This window comes from Microchirus variegatus, assembly GCF_963457635.1.
Source record: "Microchirus variegatus genome assembly, chromosome: 11".
NCBI lineage: Eukaryota > Metazoa > Chordata > Actinopteri > Pleuronectiformes > Soleidae > Microchirus > Microchirus variegatus.
This window is the reverse complement of record NC_139812.1, coordinates 14,493,098-14,509,131: the sequence shown is the minus strand read 5'-3', so window position 1 is coordinate 14,509,131 and position 16,034 is coordinate 14,493,098. Positions and strand designations below refer to the sequence as shown.

The following is a 16,034-nucleotide window of genomic DNA, read 5'->3' as shown; positions in this document are numbered from 1 at the left end:
AGTGACATACCGTAATGAAAGATTAATGTATTTTTTGAAAGGGCTTCTCTGAACCCCTGTTTCAGTCTTGAGTGTGTGCCAGTGTCTTTTGTGTGGAGGAGAGACAAGCCCACAAATAGCAGTACACCCCTATATTCCTATGAGGACAAATGCAGAGTACAATCCTTGCTAAAACTAGCCCGAATTATCCTTGACCAAATGTGAGCCTCTGCCTGCTATTTCAGCACGAGGGTTTAGTGCTTTTGAATGATACCTGGCCTGATTCTCTGGTCTCTGGGTGGCAAAGTGAGCTGGCACTGGTTCAGCGCACAAGGACAGAGTGGTACCAGGTCAGAGCAGATGGCCACGGGTTGCACTGGCAACACAAAAAAGTGTCAGGCAGCAGTGGCAATAACACCTTGGTCTAATAATAAATAATCCCCGTTTCCCTAGGTGACCCCTTCAGCACCTGCAGCCTTTTTAATTACATGTGAGTTGTGAATACCATTCTAGCGAGAAAGGGAGAGAGAGATGTTGTTAAAGCACTGATGTCTTTCTCTCCTCCTGACAGAAATCTGCACCTGACTGGTGACTCATCCTCACCATATGGCGAGCTGGATCCATGCATGGTTTAACATTAAATTACTCCACCTTCAAAAAGATGTGCATTTCCTATTCTAATACAAGGCAACTTAGGTAATTGTGCAGCCAAGTGGTTTGGCAATTGATACTCAAATTCCCCCATTTAAATTAAAATCACCCATCATGGAATTAGATGACCGTTGGCTGGCTTCCTTCCTCGTCCTTCTTACTTCTGAGTGTGTGAATTGATATTGCTTTACACATCGTAGAGACATTTAGAGAATTGTTTTACAATCCCATACCTGCTATTTCTCTCTTTCCCCTTTTTCCAGTGAACATCTGCGCTGCTTCTTGACTGATTATTAAAACACATCCTGTGGGAACAGTGCTGGCAGATTTATTATATTTGGTTTGAGAATATTCTCGCTGACCGTTTGGGACGTCACACTCTGGCTTGTTAGCAGTTTTGTGATCTGTTCATTCTCCGTTTCTTAATTTTTCAAAGTTGAGCTTTACACAGTCTTTCAGCCTTACAGGTTTGTTGAGTGCAAAGAGTTTTAATATAGTATATATAACACAGTATGTATACACAACATTTCAAAGACAGACCTTCACGCTCCAATGTAATCTACCTCCCTTATTGTAAGTAGTTGTAATTGTTGTAGACCTGTGGTAGAGTTATGGACCTTTGTCTCTTTAGGGTAAAACTGTGTGGCTGATAAGCTGTGTTGGAAAAACCCCTGAGCAATACTCAGCTGTAATCCTTCTATTTTGGATCTCAGCTCTATAGTGTTAAAAAGCCTAGCAAAATATGCATTTATCTTTTAAGTCTAAATAAGATATTTCTTTCTTGTTTTATTATTGAACAGGCAGATAGCAGACCTTAACATACACCTCTTTGCTTAACTATTTGATTCAGTATATCGCTGCACGTTCAAACAGGGCTGACTGAGGACATTTTATCACATTGTGGATTGTCAAATATCCTTTTTCTATGTCAGGTTTCATGAAGTACAGCATTTGACAGTAAAATTTAGTAGCCCTTCGGTGCATCATCCATTCACAGGAGGTCAATGATTTGAGTAGTCAGTTTCCCTCCTGGTTATTTGCTCGTCTTGTCTGCAGTTATTGATGAGTATCAGTCGCTGTCTCTTCATATCACAAGCAAAAACAAAACTAATGTGTGAAGCACTGAGTGTTGCTTTGACAGCTTGCCATGGAGATGGTCTCTCACATTATTAGTCATGCAGCTAATCTTTTTTTCTTTTCTCTCCCCCATTCTCTTGTTCTCGTCTTCCCCTGTCTTCTCCACAGGCTCTGTACCCTCACACTGAAGAAGTTGGTTGTTCTCAAAGAACTGGATAAAGAGCTGAACTCCCTCTCTATAGCTGTCAAAATACAGGTGGGTGGGTTAATCTCCCATGTATTATGGGAATAAGAAGCTCAATTGCAAACCATTTGATAACTGCATGTTATGGTTTTCGAGACGGTGGTTCACAGTTTCACAGTCAAGTCGGTATGATATTATTGAACGTTATCACAAATCTGAGGATAACACATCCTACTAATCATGCTCGGTGGAAAACAAATCTTCTTAGCTGCACAGGAAGCTCTGATGAGTCACATCCAGTCAGGTACTTTAAATGATAGAATAGCATTACTACTCAAAGAATCACCTTAGGGTGGATCATAAAGTCTGCCAGTGCACAAGTCATTCCAAAGATCTACTTACCAAATCACACAATTAATAACAAATCCAGCATTTGGCTTAATAAATGAAAACATACAGTACAAATATACAGACGGAGAAAGACAATGGTGTCCTGCTTATGGTACAGTTCATTCCGAATGAGGACTTCGAATGTTATATTTCTTTTAAGGCAACATGCAAATGAAAGGAAAAAACATATATATATATATAGATATATACAAGGTTTTTTTTTTATTTTGTGGAATAATGCCTGCTGCAGTTGTGTTCAATAAAGGTCCCGTTAGTATTAGAGGATAAAAGGTAATAAAATTGGCCTAGATTTCAATGCTTGGAGTATCCTGCTTATGGCTGGCAGCTTATGGAAAGCTGCACAACATTGTGCAATTTGTTTAACCCACTCGCTCCCCCCCCTCCCGTTACCATCATCCTAAAGGAGAAAGCATCCAACCAAGTGTGGCTTTATCCACGAGCTAAGTTGTCTCCAGAGCATGAAATCTCCACCTGGAGGACAGCCAAGCAAAGCTCCGTTCAACCACAGCTCTGGAACTAGAGCGTTCGAAGCAATCTCCAGCAGGTTTGTTTGGGGAGAACGAAGACGCTGAGGGGATAAAGAGACAGAGATGACAGAGGAATGAGAGGGGTTTTGTTTTCTGACGGCGAATTACGAAGCTTTCATCTTCTCATTGATTCCCGCTGTTCTGTATACAGTGGCTGTCTCTGGGTCTCAGCAGGTTAAGTGGCCTACATGCACACAATCCCTGTCGTGGCTAACCGTTGGGATGCTCTCCCAAAACTGCAGCAGTAGGGATGATGAGATTGCACTTGAAGGAGGCTCTGTGTTCACTAGGATATTTTCCTCGCTGGACTCTTAACGCTGCATCACCTCAAGCAGCTTCGGGCCTCCTCGCGCAAAGCTCTGCTTCAATTTTTGTCCGCTGGATTCCAATGTGGTTCGCTGCTGCAAGTGTATTACATGTTTATACATTCTGCACCGTGTCTTTTCTGCGTGCTGTTGCCTTAGGTTGTAGCAAGATATTGATATCAGCTGGATCAGTGTAGGTAAAGTGCACCAGCTATATTTCAGTGGAAAACCACTGTCGAACACATTTCCATTACCAGTAAATGCAGATAAAATCCAGTTGTGTGTACGTGTACGTATATGGGTGAGCAGACGTCAGTGAAAGCCTCTTAAACACAGACCCCGAATCACCTCCTGTCTGTGCTGTAAAATGAATGAGTAATTTGGGAGAACTTAACATGTTTTTTCTAAGTTGTGTCGAAAGGAAGTGTAAAGTTGTTTTCCCTCATGCTTGCGGAGAGTGGTAGAGTGGATATGTAGCAGTCCCCATCTGGCCCCAGAAAGACAGTGGAGAAGCTTGTAGAAGCCTGGGAGAGGGTAGGAGAGAGGAGGGGCAAAGGACATTCACTACAAGCTTTCCATGCCAATGGCCTGTATTGTTAATGCATGTCAGGCAGTTTGAAAGTGCACGGCTTTTGTGCCTTGATTCATTGTACCAGCGACTGAGCTTGAGAAAAGTGAACATGCAAGGCCCCTTTGTGGACCTCTAGTTCAGACTCTGAGAGAGTTTGACCTAATTTTTTAAAACTAGTTATGCAGCCACCTTCAATGTACTGTCAGTATCCCTTTCTGGAGCAAGATGAGGCAATAGGCCGTATAGAAAACTGCTTATTACGACTGAATGTTTTGAAAGTGTCAGCAAAGCTTAGTATCTTCTCTCCCCATGTTCTCTTTAGCTCTTTGGAGCTTTGTTTCATGCATTTCTAATGCATGAGTTAAATTTCATGCATTTTAAATGATTGTCAGTGACATAGATTCTTTGTGAGGTAGGCTCGAACTCGGCAGTGCGTGTTTTCTCTGTGAATAACATGCCAAATCCTTATTATTCATTACCAATATCATTGTGAAAAGTTTGTTGAAGAGGTTTGACTGGAAATTGGATCTAAACTTAAAATCTGGTTATACGTTGATGAGGTTTCATTTTCATTGGAATAAAAAATATATTTGAATGGTGTCGGCTGTGTTTTGCCAGGTATCTCCATTGTTTGTGACAGACAAACAATAGAGTCGGCAAAGTGTGAAAAAAGATGACTTGCTCACAAGACGCTAAATTCCTGGAATTGTTGTCTCACGGAGCTCCGCTTTGTCTGTAGAACATGCGAGAGTGCTGACGAGGGCAACGGTATCTGAAAACTGGAAGTCTATATAAAAGTTCTATTCTTGGCTCCACAGTGCAGCACAGAGTCCTACACAAACTTCCAGCCTCAGAGGATTTATCTTTCCAGTGGATACATGTTATATGATGGCAATGTGCCTGCTTGAACCTGCAAAGGATCACTTTTCCAAATGCTAACTGCTGTTAGCTCACAGTAGCCTCTGTGGCTGATGTCATTTCCTGTCCCTTAAGCTTTTTTTTTTTTTTTTTTTAAAGAGATACTAGTAACAGAGTGTTCTGAACAGGACTGTTTTGGCAGGGTGATTGAACTGCTGTGGTGCTTCATCCTTATGATATTTTGACCAAAGCATGTCACAGACATGTTCATTAGGACACCAGGGGGGGACATTTAAAAGCCTTTGGATTAGCTTTTCTGTGTTTTTTTCTTAAATATGGCACCTTTATCGTCTTTCCACCTAGTTGTCAGGTGTAAGTAGTTAATTGTAGGAAAAGACAGCATTCTAACTTTTAAATTACTGTACAAAACATGCACTGACATTTCGATTTTAGTCCAATACAGTAAGTTATTTTGTATTTCTCACTCATGTAAGTAAGTGCACCTCCTCGAGTATCTTGTGCTGATTCCTCAACATGCACCCAACCATTTCATTTGGAGTCTTGTTACATGATTTAGCAACTCTAATGACATTAGGATCCAGTGTCATGCCCACTGCACTGGACCATTAAAGAGTTTTTCCCCAGGGTGTAAGGCCACATACAGAACCTCGCTTACTGCTCTTGTACTTCTCACTAAGTCATACTTAATTCTTTTGGCAAGTTAAGGAGATACCTGAAGGAAGCTTTAAGGACTTGTGTCATCTTAACAACCGTTGATGAGTTGCCAAATATATTACACAACAGATGCCTGACTTCAGCACTCACAGCTTGACATTAAATTGCAAACCCAGGCCATTACAAGCTGTTTTTGTTCTCACATTTACATCAACGGCTTTTAGCTGTTCACCTCACTTTCTGTTTTAGAAATTGGACGAGGCAGAATAAGAAGAAGCTTTGTTTGAAGAATTAAACTAACTTGACGAGGGACTTAGTAGACCTTTAATTAGAGACTTACTTATTTCAAGGCAAAAAAACATGTTGTGTAGCTGGGGCAGGTCCTCTGAGGTCACGCTGTCTGCTGGTGCTATTACATTTGCAAGATACTACTACAACCAATGGCATTTAAATCCCAACTTTGTGCCAATTCTCAGAATTAGCTTAGTTAATGAGTCTTTCTCAGTCACAGTAGCAAGCATTAGATTTAAGATATAAAACCCAAATGAGCTTTTAATTCATAGCGTGAAACTGTCACTTTTATTAGACCAACACTAATCATTTACAAAAAAAATGAAACAGAATAGCAGCTCTAATTGCAGAGGCGTAACAGTTCCTACTGGACCAAATATCCCTCTGTCGGCACAATTAAGAACCTTTGGTTGTCGTGTCTAAAATGCTGACTCTTAACAGTAGTTTGAAGCTTAAATGTTAAATAGAGAAAACTCAGCACCAGCTCTGGATATGCTCCTGGGCAAGTGCACCTGACCTCAGTTTCAGCAGTTCTAATAGCCCTGTTCTTCAGAAAGCAGTGACTGAGTAGTGGACTGTTTGTTCTGGGCAGCCTCAAGGTGTGAGTATGCATAAATGTGTGAATGTGAAGCAGGCCGGTACTGATGAGACGCCAGCACGCCAGACCAATGTTATCTGGATAGATACTGGCTGAGGTACAACATAATATAATCAATAATAATACAATTTATTTCTATAGCACATTTCTGAACACATTTTACAACGTGCTTATCGGATGTTTGATTTAATTCCCAATTGAGTGTGTCGCATGAAGATGTAAAAGCTTATGTATTATGTTCATTGGCATGTGACCATGTCTGCCTCAGCGTGGAGCCGCTAAACTCTTACCGTCACCACAGATGGCAACGTTTTTTTTCTGCAGAATTTTTCCTCCGAAGTATTTACAAGTGTCCTTAAACTTTGACTTTGTTTGTCTTTCAGGGTTCTAAACGTCTTCTCAGATCAAATGAGTACACCCTACCACCCAGTGGACTGATGGAGACCGATCTGGAGCTGACATTCTCACTCCAGGCAAGTCCTCTCACATTATGCTGTGAATTCTCACACAGTGATATGGCACTTACGATCTTGACAGACAGGACTGTATGGAAGTCTTCATTCTCACTGTTGCCCACGTTTCACTCTTTGGTTTCATTTCTGGGAGCAAACGTTTATGGTCAGGATAGATAGTCATGCTTTATGCATATTTATACACAGGGGTATTGTATGAGTGCAGTACTGCTTAACAAGAAAACTTTGTGAAAGTTCAACTCACAAACTATTATCACGCGAATGATGGGCCATAGAAGGCAGCCAGAGAAAATCTGACTCCTCCAGGGGAAACGGACAAGGAGAATGGAAAGAGTAAATGTGAAATGCTTCAAGTCTCAGAGAGATGTTTAATATTTCAAGTGAGGTGCAGAATTTTGGTAAAGGCTTGCCAATAGTTCAGCCACAGGTGATGGACAACAGAGAGTATAAATGTATGTATGTATATGTATATGTATATGTATATGTATATGTATATGTATATGTATATGTATATGTATATATATTACATTATACACACACTATATATATATATATATATATATATATATATATATATATATATATATATATATATATATATATATATATATATTGTGAAGCAGAAACACCATGGAGAGAACTGACCAACTGAGACAGAAAAATATCCTCCATTTTATAAAGCTATGAGCTGTGATTTATATTCCTTAGCTGGACATTTTTTCTAAATGTTTTCAATTTATGCTCCAGTTAAGATTTCAGTTATTGTAACCACTGTGTGTCTCTCTACTCTTGTAGCACTTTGTGGTTTGTTGCTCAAATGTAAAGTGCAATACAAATAAAATCTATTATTATTATTATTATTACTCTCTATCAGTAACCAATGTATGTTGTATCATCCTAATAGGTAATGTTTATTTGTGTATTTGACACCTTTTACCTTCCTCTGGTTTGATAATAAATGGGTTTGATGGCTTTGATGTGTTCGACAGTAGAAAATGAACCATCTACATGGAGATTAGTGAACATAAGAGGAAAATGCGTTTCTTTTCTCCTTCCATTTCTGTTGCCTGAGACATTTAAAGGTTTTGTACAATGGAGTATAAATCAGGCTTAAGAAGCACATTAACTGATGAAACACTGAATATGTCCAGTGGAAATTATATTGCCTGGCCACACTCTACCAAGTACAGCATTTGGTGGTATTAAGTCAGTGACAGAGAAAATACTTTGTCTGGAAATATAGGTTTTAGGAAATGGATAACAAAAAAAAAAATGTTGTCTTCTTTCACGCCTTCAATTGTCTCATGATGCAACTCTAAAGATACACAGAGCAAATACAGATAGTGTGATAGTAAAAACAAAAAAGTAACTGCAGGCAATAACAGTTGGATATAGTGGTTACTTTTCAGGGGTTTAAGAAATGATTTGTTTTCTTGTGAGGCATCATCACATTGAATGTGGTGAAATAACCTCATGTGGGTTTTTGTCTGAAGGCTGATTAATATATCGTGCTGTCTGCTTTGTTTATCTTGATTCTCAGTATCCGCACTTTCTGAAGAGGGATGCTAACCGACTGCAGATAATGCTGCAGAGGAGGAAACGCTACAAGAATCGAACCATCCTGGGCTACAAGACTTTGGCTGTGGGCGTTATCAACATGTCTGAGGTGCGGTACCTCGCCTCGACAGCGGCATCGCTTTCGATCATTTCACCTCGTGTTTCATTTTCAGTCGTTTCTTTTTCATTTCTTCTCTGACAGTGACTGATGACTGATGCCGTGTGGTTTTACCCATGTCTCGGTTGCCAAAGCCTCATGTGTTATTGCATAATTTCAGATGATTCATGCTCATCACACATACTGTTGTGTGAGAATATGTGCCATCTGGAGCTGGCTCCATGTGCACAAGTGTGTATTCAGTCATACTATACATTAATAACAGCACAGTGATATTTTTGATGTAGACAAACTTGATTGTTTTTTTTTATCTTTCTTTGTTTTTTTTTGCAGGCATGTGTTTATGGATTAAGTGAAAATAAGAATTAGGAATAATAATAAGGACTTGGACTCGATGTACCAGGCACATATCACTTAAAAAGCCTTGCTCAGGGCATAATTAGTGGGTGTGAATGGGGCCACATGGTTGGGTTCACAACCCGTTCACTCAGTTTGCATGTTCTCTCTCTGTGTTGTGTGGGTTTTCTCCAGGTTCTCCAGTTTCCTCCCACAGTTCAAAAACATGCAGACTTGGGGATTAGGCAAATAGAACACTCTAACTTGACTGTAGGAGTGTGAGAATGGATGGTTGTTTGTCTAGATATGTGGCTCCTGTGATGGACTGGCAACCTATCCAGGGTGTACCCCGCCAATCGCCCTACGTCAGCTGAGATAGGCACAGCACCCCCCACGACCCTCCAGTGGAGGATAAAGCGGTAGATAATGGGTGGAGAATGGATGGTTGTTTGTCTCCATGTGGCTCCTGTGATGGACTGGCAACCTGTCCAGGGTGTACCCCGCCTTTCGCCCTATGTCAGCTGGGATTGGCACCAGTGCCCCCTACCTGCGACCCTAAGGATAAAGCGGTAGAAAATGAATGAATGTGTGCGAACGAGATAAAGATGGAACATAATTTTTCTAATATTAATTACAGCTGCTGACGTGCGATTCATGCCCTGCTAAAATTACCTTCCTGCTAGTCTCATATAGCTGGATCAATGCGGTGGAGGAGTGGTCCGGTTGCATCCATCGTCTCCTATAGAGGGAAAAAACTTCTTGATTTCTTGAAAAACAGTGCTCCGATAAAACAATGTGTTGGACGTATGATGACAGACATTATTCAATCTAAATCCTCCCCCAAAACGTCAACATTTTCAGCACACAGGTTTGCTCGTAGCTCTGGGGGTGTTGTTTCTCATCACAAGGGGAGGGGATTTTAACTAGCAGAAGCAGAAGGGGTGAGTGAAATGCTGCCTGAGATCAGTGGCAGGCTTCTGTCCACAGTGCAGATCCTGCGAGTCTGACTGTTTTCCTGTTGGAGCCCTAAGACAGGAAGTGACTGACATCTGAAAAGAAGACTAATGCACTATTGCAATCCCTCGGCTGCTTTGTTGATTTGCTGCGCTTGCTGCAACAAGCCGTACGCGTCTGTGAATACAGCTCACTTGGCCATTATTCAGTCAAGCGAGGCGAAGCAATCAATTGTTTTCAAATGATAATCACAATTTGAACATTCTACATGCTTCCTCTAACATACATGTTCGAAGCTGTTCTTATCTGAATCCTCAACCTCATTAGAATTTAGAGTAGTGGATATTTGTCCCGTGTTTGTGCGTCATTGACTTTTACAGCTGGAACACTGTGACTATTAAAGCTTTATTCAAATCTTAAGCTTAATTTAATATAGCGAGTCAAATCGCAGTTGCAATATCTGGCAATATCTCCACATACTGTTCAGCCCTATTAGGTAATTATGTTGTCACATGCCGAGCAGTAAGCAAATTCCTCTTGCCCCTCATTTTAAATCTGTCACGGCATTGTATGGGAGGAGGTCACTTATTGGTGCATTCGTACGCGTTCAAGTGCTCTCCTGGCAGTATTTGAGCTCACTCCCTGTGCAGCGATTCATCAATGAAATATTTAAACTACCCCCCAGATGGTGCTTATAGAGAAAAACCATCTCTTGTGTTACAAAACAACTCGCGCTAACTGTGCTTTTACTGTCTGACTGAGGAAAATATATAAGCGAATTAGCGTGGCTAATATAGACGGGGGAAACGGGGGAAGCGGTATTGTGCTAATGATGATTGATTGGGAGATAGTGTCGCTGTCAGCTTGTAATCAGTTGGTAAATCTCGGTGAGCATAAAGCAGTGTAATAGATGCTGTCTAAAGCAGACAGGAAAATAGATGCATTTTTCACATTCTCTGTCATTTCTGATGAATAATTGTCTCATGTGGCGTTGAGGTACCTTCAGGCTGATGGAAAGTAATTGTACAGGACATTAAGACATTTTTTTGCTGAAAAGGACTTGAGGTTGAGATGGATTCATTCCATTTATCCAATCCTGTGGTGTATTTATTAGGGATGCACAATTAACTACAACTGCAATATGACCAAACTGATTGTTAAAGATAAAATGTCTGACAGAACAGTTTCATGATGAAACACTGCCGCTCGTAAATCTTTTTAGATCTTTTCAGATTAGATTGTTTTTTGTTGACACACTCAAACTGACAAAAATACCAATTATGTATCATCAACATTGCAATATGACTTTTTGACCATGTCATGCTGCTCCAGTGTTTCTGAAAAGACAATATGAGTCGGCGCAGGTGTAGAATAGATTGAAACCTGCTGTCTTGTCATTTTTTTCATAGATTCTTGAAATCAGTACCAGAACCCAATTTTTAATCTTCTTGTGTCCAGGTGATGCAACATCCAACAGACGGAGGACAGATCCTGGGTCTCCATAGCAACGTGAAGGAGGCACCAGTGCGTGTGGCAGAGATCAGTGTGTTCTCTCTCTCCAGCCAGCCCATCGACCACGAAGACGGCAGTGGCCAAGCTGGCCGCAAGACCAAAATCTCAGGTGGGCACAGCCATCTTTTCGTCCCCATACACGGGCTTGTTAGACAGGCCCGTACTCGTGTTTTCCTGACCAAACCCTGGCTGTAATTTCAGCCATCACCCCTGAGCCCGCCTCCCCCCTGTTCAGGCCTCTCCCTTCCCTGCATCCACATGGCATCAATTTCCAAACCCTGGACAGAATAAAGTCTATTAATCCCAGGCCAACCTTTTGCCAGGGATATGTTATTCTCTTCAGCTATGGTTGTAATGTTGATTCGTGAGTTGAACAGATGTAGGGCCTATTGCATTACACTACTTTATTTCTGGGTGGGGGGGTGGTGGGGTTTTGGGCCCTGCTCATACTCCACGCCTTCATCCTGCTATGCTGAGCCCTCGCTGTTCTGGATGTTATTAAGAAGACCGCTCAAACATAACATATGAGCTCATGCAGCGAGTATTAAATGTGAGTGTCAGTCTGAGGGAAGGAGAAGATGCTTATCTTTCTTCTCTCTGCAGCGACCCTTAATAATATCAATCCCTTTCTCGAAACATGGAACAGGATGTTTCACCGGGCAAAAGGAAGTAGGAATTAGCTGCGATGGGGAAAAACGGTTCATCAGCTTTCAAACGTAGTGAAACTGACCTCTTTAACCAATGAAAGCTGCCACGAAAAACAAACCATTAACATGTCGTTAGAATGAATCATCACAAAAGGAGCTTGCCACTCTAATTTGCATTTAATAAGAGTTTCGTCGATGAGAGTTTCAGCAATTAATTGTGTCTTTCATGTGCTAATATGTTTTTACGTTACTTGACATTCTGTTATCTTCATTACCGTCACAGTCCGAGCAGTTTGTTGCCGAGTAGAATGTGATCATACAACTCAAAATGGACGTAAATGCTGCTCTCAGTGCGATGTGTATTTTTCACTTTTTGTGAAGTCAACAACTCGTGTTCCAGAGGCTTCGTTTCTCTCAAAACAATTTGATTCCTCTTCCTGTAGTGGCTCTTCATTCCCAAAGAAAATTGAGTTTGAGTTTCAGCAGTAATAAGGTTGTGACCTTGGATTCCTCCTCGCCGTCTAAACCCTGTGTCTCACAGCTCCAACTTTCAAAAAATGTGTCCGTGGGAAACTAGGGAATTGTAATATGTATGAATGTAATGCTGCCTAATGTAATGCCAGATGTGTGTGCCTATATGTTGATGTTATTTTTGTGTGTGTGTGTGTGTTTCTCTTCTCACGCTTAGACCGTTCCCCTGACATGGATAATTATTCTGAGGAGGATGATGACAGCTACTCTTCAGAACAAGAAGCCAGCGATGACGCAGTTCATGGCCCAGTAAGGAGCAGAATATATCGTTTGGTGCCCTATAGAAATCTGAGAAATGCAAACGCGCATATTCACAATCAAAGAAAATGTGATCTTACTAAAAATAATTAGTGTGTATTTGTCTAAGTCTACATTTGGACATAGAAATGTAAGATATTTTATCCACCTTGTCTGTCTTTAAGGATCTTTATGATGAAGACGATGAGGTCAGGAAGCCAAAGAAGGCCCGGAGGAAAATGATCCGAACCACCTCCATGACCAGGGTTAGTTACCTCCTTAACTTCTTCTTCCCTGACCCTCTTTTTGGAGTCTTTGCTCGAAAATGATATGCCCAAACTAAATAGAGTAAATCTCTGCAGTTACAAGCTCTATGTGAATTATCTTGATATCAAAATAAAGATAACACTTGTGAGATTCCACCAGAGGTGTAAGTTTCACTGTAGATGCTACTGTGTCAGAGTAAATGCACATGGAACACCGCATAAATGAAGGATTTTTTTTCTCTTGCCGAAACAAATATTGCATTTTATAGCAAATATCACCTTTAAAATATGCAGTAGGAGCTTAAAAACACATGGAGGTCATGTAACAACACGTGGACATGAGCTGTGCAAAGTCTGATGCTGAAGTGAAGCAGAGTGAAATTACAGAGGTTTTAGTAAAGAGATGTCTCGGTGTTCTCTCTTTTGGCACAGTTTGGCACCATCTGTGCCATTTGAGATTTCTTAGGTATCAATTTATCAAAACGCATTTAATTTTATTTACATGTCACTGTTGGTCTGAAAAGAACATGTTTTGAAGAAGAAAAAAAATATGATAACTCACTGTAAATGGATGCTCCCTGTGTGGTGCGTAATAACAACTCTGTGACTCTGCAGCGTCTTCAGTTACACAGCGTCATTTCTCTGGCTTACCTTGGTCAATTTGGGTGATTGACAGCTTGTTTTAAACCTCTAAACCGGTAGAATCATACCCTCCATACATTTGAATCACTTCATTAGCAAGTCTAAAGGACATGAATGCATATGACGCATTTGTGCGGACATTCGCCCTTCTCTAATCAGAACGATCTAATGCCACTCTGTAATGATCAATCAGACTGGGATTTGTTCCCAAAGCATGCTGGAAAGTGTAGTTCTTCATTAGAAGTGGTTTTGTTCCAGTGGAAATAACTTGTTTTGATAAGAAGCAAAGGTAAGACAACATTTCTGCTTGTATTTCTTGAAAGTCAGTTGTTGTTTTGCTCTTATTTTGGGGCTGGATCCGTGATACTTGGTCGTAAAGTGATATATATGGTACCGCTGGAATCTGTGGATTCTCCATTGTCCAGCCGGCACATGTTTTTTTTGTTTACATAATCACGCTGATGCTCCGGTGCCACTTTTCAATGTGTGCAATGTAACTTTTTTTTTCGCTCCTGCTGTTTGATCCATCAGTGTTTTAACTGTGTTTCGTGAACATAAGAATGGTTTATATGAGCTTTTAGCTGAGTATCTGACCTTTCTGTGGGTATGCAGCATGTCTGTGTTTGTTAAAGTTAGATATGGTTTTATGATGCTTTTGTTGCTGCTTCTGACGCTGCCCCCGGTACCGGAGGTAACCGCGAAGAAGAGGTTAATCTGCTGCATGGACTTTCGCGCTCACCAATGATTGACTCCCAAGATCCGCCTTTGATGTCATACAAGCTTTTAAGAGAACGTACACTCTGTGGTCCATTTGTTCAAGCCATTAGGACGATGTGGATGAGCATGTAAATGAACACTGGGTTCACTGGACTGATTATAATGGTCTTTATATAGAGTGGTTGTGATTGAGTAATCCAATGGACAGTAACTGTGGAACTGCTAAGCCCAAACGCAGCTGTCATGTTATTTAATCGTGACAGCTATTCCCATTTCATTGTGTTATTTTCAGCTTAACAGTATGCTTTTCTTTTTTTTCTCTCTGTGTGTGTGTTGCAGCAACCTAACTTCAAGCAGAAGTTTGTGGCCTTGCTAAAGAGGTTTAAGGTGACCGACGAGGTGAGTTGTGTAAAACAATCATTAACTTTGTTTTGATGGACATCCAGGAGCAAAACAAATGTGATGAATTGTAGAGTAAACAACGTTCTAGTCAGCCTTGCCTGAAGTCTCCCGGTCCTTATTTTAGGAAGTCCTTTAGGAAGTCGGCTTTAAAACATATTGCATTTTAATATGCTCTCAGGGTAAGGTAGAGTAATCTCTGTATTGACTGTCTAAACAGCATATTGCTACACCCATTCTAATGTTCTCCTGTCCAGAGGAGAATTGTCTGTGAGGAAATCACGTCCACAACAGAAGAACAAGCGTCATTATAATGCTAGGCTGCATTACCTCTGTGCTCATGGACGCATGATTCATACGTTGCATTAGCTGCACTCTGTATTCAGAATCCATTAACGGCCTTATGTATGATAAATGCAGGCTCGTAGTCCTATTTAGGTGCTCCGTGTGCTGCTTCTTTAATCCGTGCGAGATGTTTGTCCATAAAAGCTTATAATCAGGGCGTCAGCAAGATGTCAATCATTTGCATGCGACAACTCTTAGGTGCCCTTTTAATACATAATCTGTGTCAGGACATTATAATAATAATAATTACTGTGGAACCTGTTAGAGTCATAGTTTCCCCTCTTCAGCAAATGATATTATTCCAGATTAGGTTTCTATTAACCTTAAACTATCAAAACTAATACTTGTGTATTTGATTGGAGCAAGTGATGCTTCATGGAGCTTCGAGACCACCAGACTTGTGCTTCGTTGGATGATTCTGGAAGTTCCAGGTGGCCTGGTGATCTTTTATCACGTTACCTGTCTCTAATCTCTTCCTAGTGCTGGGCCAGTGTGCAGGGTTACAGCTCTATAAATACATAGCCAAGAGGTGGAGAGTGGACAGACTGTGTTTATCTGCTCCCTGCCAGCTCCTGCACTTATGGAGTGGCATTAATCACCTGATTAGTCCACAGGCCTGGGTGTGTGTGGTTTCTATGATATACATCCCCGCTGTGCAGCTGGTACATGAAGGCACAGCACCTTAGATCTCTCCTAGGACTCACTTACTCACCTTTTAATTACCCTGTTTGTAGTCAAGGCAAGGGTGTATTTATAGTATAGACTGTTTTATTTTAAAGCCGTCAGTGATCTTGTTCATTCCTGAAGCTCCATGAACTGAACTGTGAGAGTGATTAGCAAAGGCAGTCGTTCCCTACACATTTTTTTTTTTTTTTTTTTTATCCATAGCTATAATTACAAATCCCTGATTACAGTTTGCTGATGTGATAATTATGATGTTTGTCAGGTCTTAGACTCTGATCCAGTGGATCAGACCCAGGAGGTGGAGGAGGATCTGGACTTACTTTATGACAGTCTGGAGGTGTACAACCAGAGTGACAGTGGGCCAGAGATGGAGGACAACGAGAGTGTCCTCAGCACACCTAAGCCTAAACTCAAGTATGTTTCTGTTCAGCCTCCTTTATCTTTATCTATATATGTATGTGTGTGTATATATGTGTGTATATATATGTA

General features: G+C 40.9%; 1 protein-coding gene across 1 annotated transcript in view; it reads left to right on the top strand.

The window, feature by feature from the left end:
* The window catches only part of LOC310934195 (phosphofurin acidic cluster sorting protein 2), a 46,305-nt gene that overhangs the window by 15,039 nt on the left and 15,232 nt on the right, over positions 1–16,034 (top strand). Inside the window, exons 2-9 of the mRNA XM_083897865.1 lie at positions 1,876–1,963; positions 6,511–6,600; positions 8,141–8,266; positions 11,024–11,186; positions 12,413–12,504; positions 12,678–12,758; positions 14,457–14,516; positions 15,808–15,959. Of these exons, the coding sequence (XP_083753991.1) occupies positions 1,876–1,963; positions 6,511–6,600; positions 8,141–8,266; positions 11,024–11,186; positions 12,413–12,504; positions 12,678–12,758; positions 14,457–14,516; positions 15,808–15,959 (852 nt within the window). The remainder of the gene's footprint in view (positions 1–1,875; positions 1,964–6,510; positions 6,601–8,140; positions 8,267–11,023; positions 11,187–12,412; positions 12,505–12,677; positions 12,759–14,456; positions 14,517–15,807; positions 15,960–16,034) is intronic.